The sequence below is a fragment of the Protomyctophum bolini genome (genome assembly GCF_963924005.1).
Source record: "Protomyctophum bolini genome assembly, chromosome: 11".
Lineage (NCBI taxonomy): Eukaryota > Metazoa > Chordata > Actinopteri > Myctophiformes > Myctophidae > Protomyctophum > Protomyctophum bolini.
In genome coordinates this window covers 36,572,822-36,584,453 of record NC_137872.1, presented here as the reverse complement: position 1 = coordinate 36,584,453, position 11,632 = coordinate 36,572,822, and the positions used below count along the sequence as shown (strand labels likewise).

General features: G+C 42.3%; 1 protein-coding gene across 3 annotated transcripts in view; it reads right to left on the bottom strand.

The window, feature by feature from the left end:
- Nucleotides 1–11,399, bottom strand: part of med15 (mediator complex subunit 15) — a 28,577-nt gene extending 17,178 nt beyond the window's left edge. For 2 of the 3 annotated variants that reach the window (XM_080775943.1, XM_080775945.1), the window contains exons 1-7: nucleotides 11,253–11,399; nucleotides 10,076–10,163; nucleotides 7,753–7,804; nucleotides 6,213–6,236; nucleotides 5,867–6,031; nucleotides 4,830–5,245; nucleotides 1–271 (exon numbers count right to left, since the gene is read on the bottom strand). The exon at nucleotides 1–271 is cut by the window's left edge and continues 101 nt beyond it. In XM_080775943.1, coding sequence (XP_080632069.1) covers nucleotides 1–271; nucleotides 4,830–5,245; nucleotides 5,867–6,031; nucleotides 6,213–6,236; nucleotides 7,753–7,804; nucleotides 10,076–10,163; nucleotides 11,253–11,320 — 1,084 coding nt within the window. In that variant the 5' untranslated portion in view covers nucleotides 11,321–11,399. The remainder of the gene's footprint in view (nucleotides 272–4,829; nucleotides 5,246–5,866; nucleotides 6,032–6,212; nucleotides 6,237–7,752; nucleotides 7,805–10,075; nucleotides 10,164–11,252) is intronic. The other variant, XM_080775944.1, reaches the window with a different exon arrangement.
- Between the last annotated feature and the right edge of the window lie 233 nt (nucleotides 11,400–11,632).

Below are 11,632 nucleotides of genomic sequence, written 5' to 3'. Positions count from 1 at the left end.
CGGGCTGCACCTGCTGCTGCTGCTGCTGGGAGTGTGGGGGCAGCTGGCCCTGCTGCTGCTGCGACTGAGACTGCTGGGCCTGAACCTGCTGCTGCTGCTGCTGCACCATGTGCTGAATGGACTGGGCCTGTGCCTGCGCCTGGGCCTGCGCCTGGGCCTGAGCCTGCGCCTGGTGAGCCTGAGCCTGCGCCTGGGCCTGCGCGTGCTGCTGCTGCTGCTGCAGCTGCAGCTGCACGATCTGCTGCTGCGTCTGCAGTCTGGATGGATGCATCTGGGAGGGCGGGAGAGAGAGAGAGAGAGAGAGAGACTTTGTTTGATTGAATACTGAATTAGTCAAGACATGTAGCAACAGCAACGTGGTACCACAGGGAAAAGAGGAATGACTCGACATCTGGGCAAGGTTTCTGAGTGGCGATCATCAGCAACCCAATCTACTTTTAACAGTCCAGAGTCCAGGACACTGCTGCGACGTTACGGGAAATAGTATCAGATGTGCCAACGAACTGACCTCTGGTTTAGAGTTTTATTAGGATCCCCATTAGCTGGTGCATAGCAGCAGCTAATCTTCCTGGGGTCCACACAGAACATAAAAACATGACATTCGACATGAATGACATTAACTTATTATTCATGTCATGTGTGAGTGGATAGGACCCGAATGGAAACAAGGCCGCAAGGTCTTTCTTCGGTGAGATCCTTTTTTGGACAAAAATGCCTGACTGTACATTGTGCTGTTTGCATTTATGTTGCCTAATAAAGTATTCAATCAAAAAATGATGATGAAATGGACAATGATATATGTAGGAGCCGATCTATAATAGGCCATCACATCATGTATGTGCCATCATGCCATGTCTAACATTCCTGTTAGTGTGCTTTGTCACCCCCTACAGACATGGCAGAGAGGACAGAAATACCTGACCATCAGAGGGCCAGGTGTTGTTGATTGGAGGTTCACAGTCTGGTTTTTGTTCTACACCTCCTTCTATTCTCAGTTACAGTTATATGCTAAAAGTATCTTTATTTTTGTTTTCAACCTGGATATAATAAACCTTTTGAGTTCAACTTCAACTCTACGCCTGGACATTCTTCATTTCCCTTTTTTGGTTAAGTTTGCTGCACAAAGCCAGTCAGTTAGAAAAAGGTACTCTCAGTCAACCACCACAAGGACAAAAGGTCTCTACAATATATATATATTAGGGGTGTGCATCTCTCCTTTACAAGACGATTCGATACGTATCGATATGCATGGGCTACGATGCGATTCAGAGACGATACATTTATACTAGGGATGCACCGAAAGGGAAATTCTTGGCCGAAACCGAATACCGAATATAGGAATCAGTTGGCCGAAAACCGAATACCGAATAGCCGAATACATCTTCGTTGTAAAGCTACCTGATTATGGCAAAAGACATGATTATGGATTTTCATAATCGATTAATTGGGCGATTATTTAAACGATTAATCGATGAATCGGATTATGGCACCTTTTTGCAATTACCTTTTTGATTTCATTGCCATTCCTTGTACTTGTAATGATACTGTAATCTGTAATGTTGACCGTGTATAGCTGACTGTCTTTCTTTCCATTTCCATCTCTGGGAGCCCAATTTATTTTAATTTTTTATTTCTATTGTAAAATCAATGTCAATTTTGAGAGTCTATTTGGTTCCATTTTTGCACTCTGTTACAGACCCTTGGGGTACTTCCTAACTAACTATCTATAATTTAGCTGGAACTCCCACTATGAGAACCACTGTCCTACACAGTCTGTGTGGGCACGCACGCACGCACACACACACACACACACACACACACACACACACACACACACACACACACACGCATGCTAGCTGATAGGGGAAAACGTTCTTATTTAGCAGCCATATTAGCATGTTCTCTAGGCTCTAGTATCACATATTGCCAAAGTTAAACAGCACTGAACAACTGATCATTGTTAAGCAAAACGTTCACGGACATTCTGCTTTTTTCCCTATGCCCACTTCAATGCTCTGCTGAGATTACATCACAGGTGGAACAAATTTGAGGAGCTAACGAGCATGCTACTGCTAGTCTTCGTCGTAGCCTGCCTGCAAGCATTGGGGACATAGGGGAGCATTTTTGGTCAGACAAAAGAATAGACAGCGGCGGTGCTACCATGTTTTGGGACCTGTTTTGGGCAATTTGCAACCTGTTGATGAGCTCGCAGTTTTCGCGGAGCGCAGCCACAGAGCAACGTGTGTGTGTGTGTGTGTGTGTGTGTGTGTGTGTGTGTGGAGGAGACTGAAGTTGGGAGACGGAGAGAGAGAGGGGTAGATGCGGTTACGTTCAAGACAATTGCGTGTTGTGTTTATACCGACCCTGTGTTTTGACTATTCGGTGATATTTTTCGGCCTATTTGAGCCGAAACCGAATAGGCCGAAAATACATTTTTAGCTATTTTCGGCCGAATATTTTCGGTCGCCGAATTTTCGGTGCATCCTTAATTTATACACAGAACGATTCGAATTCGATTCGATTCGGTGGAATTCGATGCGATTTCTATTTTGTGGAATTTGAGGCGATTCGATGCGATTCGATGCGATACGGTGCGATCTGACACATTTAACCTTTTTTAGATTTTTAATTTGAAGCTAGATCTATAAAGAATAGGGTTGGGACTTAAAAAAAAACATCTAATTAATTGGAGGATTTGTGATGAATTAATCTCAATTAATCACATTTTAATCGCATATCAATAGGCCTATTTGACCTGATCAGTGAGCTTTTTGTTCAAATGGATTTGGATACGAGTGAATCAATGAATGAATAGGAAATTAAAAAAGTAGTAATAATAATAGTGATAATATTATTATTTATATAATGCTTCTCTGAGTACTTAGACGCTTTTCAAGGGGAACATTAGAAAACTAATAAAAACAACTTTATAAGAGAAACGAAGACTATGGAATAAAATAAATGAAAGTGGAATGAGATAGCTGGGGAAAGACATTCTGGGTTTGAATTTATAAGTGGTGGCATATCTCTGAGCTTTGGGAAGTGCATTGTTTTGACAGGTCTGCCTGCTGTGAAACCAGTGAAACCAGTGAAACCAGACGCAACGATACAGTCATACTGTCGATGCAAACAGACGTGTACAGTAGCTGCTCGGCCTGCTCCAAATGATATTCCCATTCGTCTTTGTGTCTGCCCGTGTAAACGCAGAATCGAGTGTGAGGGTTGGGGAACGAATGGACCATAGAGTTATTAAGGAGGACTCCTTCTAACGATATGGACCAGAGTTAAACTAATGTTAGCTCCCATGCTAACTAGTTGCTACCCTCGTCAGAAACAACACGACCATCCAGATCGGGTGGAAGCTGTTGATATCACGTTGCTTGTGCCCGTGGATGGGAAATGAAATGTAAAAGGCTATAGAAGCGTGGATGAAAGGCAAAGCACAGATGTGCAATAATGCTGTGTCGTGACTCGTATCTGCGTGTGTATTCCGTCTGACCACGAGTGGTTTATGCTGCTACAGTGCTCGTCTGTTGTTGCTGGCTGCTGATGCATATAGAGCGTCATCATAAGCATGCGCCCGTCCTGCGCTGGAAGTAGCAGATCTACAAGCTATCTACCCGTCGCAATGCACAGCGCTTTGGGCTTGTACATCTGTGTTTTTCCCGCAGTTAATTGAATTATATCGATTCGCAGCTTTAGGATCGAACCAACGTCCGATGCAGACGCTATTTTGACCGATCCAGACACACGTGCATCGATGTAGTCGCATCGTTAATGTTAAAATCGATTATCGATTCATATCGATATTTTTTGACACCACTAATATATATATTGGAAAAAAAAAAGTATTATCCTAATCATGATCATGACTGCTGAGTGTGTGTGTGTGTGTGTGTGTGTGTGTGTGTGTGTGTGTGTGTGTGTGTGTGTGCGCGCGTGCGTGTCCGTGCGCGTTCGAGCGCCCTACAGTTTTTGGGTTTCAAGATGCCTCTGTCTCTTGAAACTTGATTTAGTTTTTTCTTTTGTGATCATAGCTGGCAGTTTGTTCCACTCAGCCATGGCTCCTTCTGGTATGTGCCCAGAAGGTCACGGAGATCCACATCGCAGGCTTCGCTGGTTGTTCTAACTAAACGGTGATGGAGCCTTTGCAGGTTTTGCCCCTATAAGCTATGGGATGAGCTCCCCCTCCACCTTAAGAACTGTGGATTCTGTGGACATTTTTAAAGGACTGTTGAAAACTCACCTTTTTAAAAACAGGCCTTTCCATAGCCGGCCTGGTTAAATTTTAACTGTTGATTGCTTTATTTTTTTTTAACTCTATTTTGTCTTACTTCATTAGTGATTTAGTTCAGTTCAGATTTAGTTTAGAGTTGTGATACTCAAATCCTAGAGACGAGTTCTGATCATTCGGATAATTAATCATATCTACAGCGGGTTAATTCCGCAGTGACAGTTAGGACTCAAAAAGGCAGCATTTCTTGAGATAAAACCAAAGTATCTTTTTTTTTTTTAACTGTAATGTCTATTCTTACTCAATTGTCCATGGCTACTAAACAGAGAAGATATCATTTTTAGAGTTAGGACGTTTCTGTAATACCCTTCCAGGTTCTGAAAACACCTGTCTCGGTTATACCCAGTATAATTATGTTTTTATTATGATATGCGATATGCCTCATAGGCTCATACGCTCAATGGGGACAACTACAGTGTGTAAATACTTTTACTAATGGTGAGTTTATTACTGTAGTTTGTTCAACAAGTTAGATAGGAGACGTGATAGGATTTAGAAGTACATTTCGAAGTCAGGTCTAAAAACGGGTCAATACCTGGCTCTGTTGCTGCTGGCTCTGGGCCTGCTGTTGGTTCTGATGCTGCAGCTGTTGGTTCTGGTGGTGTTGCTGCTGTTGCTGCTGCTGCTGCTGCTGTTGCTGCTGCTGCTGCTGCTGAAGCTGCTGCAGTTTGAGCTGCTGCTGCTGAGCCTGGAACTGCTGCTGGATGGCCGCGTTCTGCTGCTGCTGCTGCAGGGCATTCTGTTGCTGCTGCTGCTGCTGCTGCTGGGCCTGTTGGAACTGCTGGAATTGGATGGACTGCTGCTGCTGCTGCTGCTGTTGTTGCTGCTGCTGCTGCTGCTGCTGTTGTTGTTGTTGTTGCTGCTGCTGTGCCTGTTGTTGTTGTTGTTGCGCCGCCTGTTGCTGCTGGGCCTGGACCATCTGCTGCATCTGCACATGACTAGGACCTCCTGCTGGCGGATGGATGTGAAGGGAGGAGAGAGACAGAGAGAGAGACATCCTACAGCTTAGATGTTGAGCAATGAGCAGCTGATTGTAAGCAGAGTGGTCTGGACTGTTTATTAAAACAAACAAAGAGCCAGACCCGAAGCACTTTTTTTTTGCACTTTTTAGTTTTAACGTTTTCTTTCCCCCTCTCTCTCTTTGCTGCTGTTGTTGTTCAAAGCTAAAAAAACGAATCTTGGCGAGAGGTTATGCAAAAGTCGAAACGCAGCTCAGCATCCCACTGTCGCCAAGGTCTGGGAAAAATGGAGTGCATTTTGTCCAGCAACACAATCAAACAGAAAAAGGCAGAGAGAGAGAGAGAGAGAGAGAGAGAGAGAGAGAGAGAGAGAGAGAGAGAATGAGAGAGAGAGAGAATGAGAGAATGAGAGACAGACAGACAGACAGACAGACAGACAGACAGACAGACAGACAGACAGACAGACAGACAGACAGACAGACCAGAACAGAACAGAACAGAACAGAACAGAACAGAACAGAACAGAACAGAACAGAACAGAACAGAACAGATCAGAACAGAACAGAACAGAACAGAACAGAACAGAACACACATCGGGAGGAAGCACACTCACTGGCTTGCGGGTTTCCAGCCACCCCTGCCATGGCATGCTGGCCTATCTGCATGGGCCCCATGCCGCCCATCGGGGCGCCGCTGGGGCGAGGCCCCATGCCGATGCCCCCGGGGGCCCCTCCTCCTCCTCCTACCCCCGTCAGGTTAGTCAGGGCATTCATGGCATCTATATAGCAAAGAAGGGGCAGACGCAACAGACACAGAACAGCACAGAGCTCATGAACAGAGATCAAACGTCAACACTATATGAGTTCAGGTCTCGAGTAGGAGACAGAACAGAACACAGCAAAAATTAAACCAAATTAAAAAAATTAATAAAGCAGATTAAATGCATATTGTCCACTTACCTGGGCCTCCTTGTGCCTTCTTGTCTGTGAAAACAGGAGTACAGTTTTGTTATGATTCAGTTACCATTAGCGCTTCCTGGAAAAGACTCTGAATCTCCATTACAAAACAGGAAACGGATCTACACACACACACACAATGAATCTGATTCATCATCCCACAATTCAGCGGCAAGTTACTTTAATTGTTGGTCTTACATGTAGGGTTGTCCCGATCGGATCGGGTGATCGGGAGCATCAAATGATCGGAATCGGACCGGGAGCCAAATTAACTTGATCCCTATAGTATCAATATCATATCCATATCACGATATCGTACTATTGTGATATGGCATAAACGTGTTGTATGAAATATAAATATCGGATCGGGAAAATTTGATATCGGCAGGTGCTCAAAATCAAATGATCGGAATCGGATCGGGAGCAAAACAAAGTGATCGGGACATCCCTACTTACATGTGTCCTATAGAGCGCAGCAGTCCCGCCCCCTTTCAGAAAAGCGAGTGGCCCAGGAAATGAAACCCCAATGCATTTTTCCATCGGCACTTCGAATATAATTTATTTAAAGACGGTTACGCCGCGGACAAAGCCAATTCGGATCATGACAAATCATGACAATGAACACAATGTTTTGGGACGATCAAATCGTTAGAAAGAAGAAAATAAAGGCAGGAGACAACACTATTTGTTTTGTTTTTCGTCTTATAAATTATTTGATCGGGACTGCTGCGCTCTATAGAGGGAGGCGCATCGTCAAACCAGGAAGTTATGCGGAAACGAGTGTCAAAAAACCTACTTTCTGGCCTTGACAGCTCATACATCCAAACAGAAAAGTCCTGTCCGATTGCATTTAAAACAACATTAAACTCACTTTGCCACTCGATCTGCCATTCACTTTATGCATGCGCATACCCTCTATTCTTACCTGAAATTGCATGTTGTCAGTCACATGTGCTCCGACTGAAAAGGATTCCCTGACCTATAATGCTGTACAACATGGCTGTCTCTCTCGTCTACTCTGTGTCCTTTACGTCTTTCTTGGCTCCCTCTTGTCTCCATGCTCCATGTTCTAATCTGGGTGGGAGACGGTGAGCCAGCTAACTGCACCTGCGTGTGTGTGTGTGTATTGTCGTTTCAACTGTATCCATTGTTACCCATGTGTATTTTGTATACAAATTGTGTATCTGTATTGTATGTAGGGCTGTGAATATTTGCTATGTAGGGCTGTGAATACGATTCGATTCGATTCCAATTCTTGGGGTCACGAATCGATTCAACTCGATTCCAAAAACGATTAAAAAAAAATTCAAAAGATATATTTTTTTCCAGATTCAAAAACGATTCTCTATTCAAAATGATTCTCGATTCAATACACAGGATTTCATCCCAATCTACTCCAGCCAACTGAAGTTACTATTCTACAGTAACTTGAAAATCGATTTTTGGAAATTATGAATCCATTTTGAATAAAATGTAATGAAATAACGAACAATCCTTTACAAAAGAGAACAAACTAAGATAACGGGACAGATGTTTGACTTACGAATGTCTCTGAAGTGGATGATCAATCTGGCCACCAGGGACAAATATTCTTCCTGCAAAGAAGAGATGGTGATTGCACCACACAAACAAGTATGATATGTATTGTCCCGAATGTAAGAAGGCATTTTTCCCCCCCAGAACAGAACTCACAACACGCCACGGAACACGTTGTACGACAAAGAATAAATCAGGCATCACTGGCACTGCGCTTCATTCATTGACAGGGGAGGGAGGGAGGGAGATGTCTTTTGTTGGCAAAAACACTAACTAAGCTATTGGGACGCTATTCTTCGTGGCACCTTATGTTTAATCAAACAACAACAACTTTAGTTTGGGTCGGGAGTTGGGTGCATTGGTCTTGCTGCGCGCATGAGTGGATCATCAGGCAGTCGATGCGCGCTGCGCGCTCCAGTGACGGCTGAGAAAGATTAGTTAATTTGGGCTTTATATTGGTGGGTTTTCCGCTAGATATTAAGGCATGTTTAGGGTGTGTTTTAGCGCCGGGGATTTCGCCTGGAAGGCTCTATGGAAACACTCACTCTTGAACGAAGTTGAACGTGAGAAAGTGACGTTCACACACGCCAGAAATGAACACGTTCACAATGACGTTCTGGGACAACACTGGGTATAAGACGTACCAATATAGACTATAGTTTATTTTCTATTTGGTCACTGTACCATGTACTACTATGGCACCCTATTATATGATATGAAGTTATATGAAAATAATTTTATTTAAAAAAAACATAATTATAGAAACATTTTAAAATAAACCATTTCTTTATAAAGAATCAGATTTTGACTAATGTTTTTTCCACAAATGAGTCTTGAAAAATGGGGGTCGTGTTATAATAAGTTGTCTTATATTCAGGACAATATGGTTAGATATTATATCAATGGTTCTCGAAGAGGGGTAAGGGGACCCCCAGTCAGGGGTCCTTGAGTGTGTTCCAGGGGGTCCCAGCTAAATTCTATCCCTTTTATTTTTTATTATTATTATTATTATTATTATTATTAATAATAATAATAATAATAATAATAATGAATTGCATTTTTATAGCGCTTTTCCAAGTGCTCAAAGCGCTTTACAATGGTTCATTCATTCATACATTGGGAGGTGAAGCGGCGAACAGTCGACGCCAGCGTCCTCACTTCCCACTTCATTGGAGGCAATGTAGAGAGAGGAGCCGGGATTTGAACCACCGACCCAGGTATCATTGGACGACCTGCTCTACCTCCTGATCCACAGCCGCCAACAATTATAATTATTATATTTTTATATATTTTATAGCCATGTTTTTATATGCTGGCTAAATGGCTATTCAAAAATAGAACGTCTACCTGGTCACAGGGTGTCACTTTGTACCACGCTGTGAGCTTGTACATCTGCTATTTTTGATTAGGAGAAATATCAAATGTTATTTTTCTCTTTTGTTTTCAGAGTGCGTCATTAATGTATTGTGTGGCTAATTAAAACTACAGAATGTCAGTAACTCCAGTATGGGGTTGCCCCTTTTCAGCAGAATTAGTTTCTTAGATTAATGTTAAAGTGTCAAATATGCAAACATGCATGACGAGACGAATTGGAGAGAGAACGAAGAGGTGTGCAATATAAAGCAAGAACGTGGCTAGCCTGACCACATGAACCCTGTCGTCCCAATTTTGGGCATGTCATTAGAAGCGACAATTAAAGAATTTCAATATTAAAAAAAAAAAAAATAGCAGATCTACAAGCTCATAGCACGGCACCGAGTACAGCGCTACGAGCTTGTAGATCTGCTAAAAAATATATATCATGAATGAAAATGTGGTGCAAATCTTTGAATATATATTCTTTCACAGCGAACGTTTTTAACTCAAATCTTTACTTTTGGGAGATCCCTGGAACAACATATTTTCAGATGGGGGTCGGCGGACAATTACATATAATTTGTGGGGTCCTTGACATGAACATGTTTGAGAACCAATGACATAGAAAGGTTTTTTTTCCCAGAAAACTGTCGTGATTTAGAAGACATTTGTAGAATCTTCCCTTCTAAAAGGGTTAACAAGCTTGTAGATGCAGATATTTTCAGTTCACTTAAGTTTACAACAGGAAAGCATTGGCAGCAAAAAGGGAATCAACAGAACTATCGAGTTGCCCTCTAGACATTGTCCTGCGTCACTGTGTGACGCAGGAAAATGTATTCACCATTTTTGAAAAGAAGTTCACATTTCTGTCAAACGTTCGCTTATAATGACATGGCCAAGAGACAGGGATGGCAGATTTGAAAGTGCAATGTTGGCACTGATGGTTCGGGATGAGCTAGTTACTCAGTACTCACTCTCGATTTGGCTTTCACATAAACGTGGTTCTCCATGTCATTGCTGGTTTTAGTGTGTCCGGTACCAGCCTTCCTCATCGCCTCTTCACTGGAAAGAGAAACAGTCAGATGATGAGTAGGCAGCAGACAAAAACGTTTAGAGATTCTGATTCATATGTACCAATAACTGTGATTTAATCACTGCGCGCACACAGCCATGCCAATATCTCGGAGTGAAATTTGAAGATCATGTACCATTATGGCCACATACATGCCCAGCTGAACTTAAAAGGCCTAAAAAGATATACGAGCATAAATGAGCACTATAGCCTTAATTGGATCAAGATTATCAATAGATGTATTTTATCCAGTCTGACTTTTACTTTATTATCTATGATAATTATGTAAATGTAAATTAAATCGGTAAACGTACACCTATGATAGTCTTGAGCCAAGGCTAAGTAAATGTTGATTGATTGAAGTATTTATTAACAGTAAACTCAATACAGCACAACCCAATACAAAAACCGTTAACAGTGAGTGGACGACCCAATAAAGCACTACACTTGTTTACAAGAGGGTCCACCTTGTTCAAGTCATCATAACATTTAGAGACGTACAAATATACACTTCTATATAGCCAAAAAGAACAGGAAATCATCATAAAGGAGGTAAAAAGGGAAAAGAAAACATTGAGGGGGGAAAGGGGGTGGAAAGAGAACGGTAATAATTATATAGAATATTGTTTGGACCAGTGATGTATTGATTTTAACTGAAGCCTCGGTACGTCTCCAATTATAAGACAGAACCACTATTTAATACATATTTTGACTATGAACATTGATGACGTCACACGACTCACTGACCAACGAGGTTAGCTCGCTGGCTAACCGTAGCATGCTAACGTTAGCCCAGTACAGACAGTGCTGCCTCTGCTGCGACAAATCAGCCAACATTATCATGATTGTATTTTACATGCGATCAACATGATCATTTACATCCCATCAATTATTACGCAATTTTTCTCCCTCCGTACTGCAAGTGCAACACACGCACACACACTGACACTAACCCAGCTGGATGAGTTTAGCTTAGCCAAAAAAAAAAAAAAAAAACAGGCTTAAAAAGGCTACGGAAATAACGCATGTTTGTAATTGTACAAGAAAAGAAAGAAAGGGGGGGAAAAAACAAGGCTCACATTTGTGTAACAACTTTTTGTCGAAACTGCGGGCTCCGCCAGTCGCTGTCTGGTCCGGGTACCTCCATGGCCGATTGTTTATTTATTTTAACTTGAAACTGGAGGTTGGACGTGTGTTGTTATCGATCCTCTAGTATAGAGCTGTGCTCTGCTCTGAGTCTGACAAGCAAAACACCGCCTACCAACCAACTCATTCTCCTTCTTCTTGTTTTGGAGGATGGTCAACGTGTTTCGCGGATTACCTCCACCTATAGGCAACACAGGGCATGGTTATTTTCATTGTATTATATCTGGAATCTGGATACCAGTAGTTCTTTTAATTAAGAGGTCAAGAGAGTGTACAGATGGAACACATGTTTTACACTCTCAAGAGTCACAGT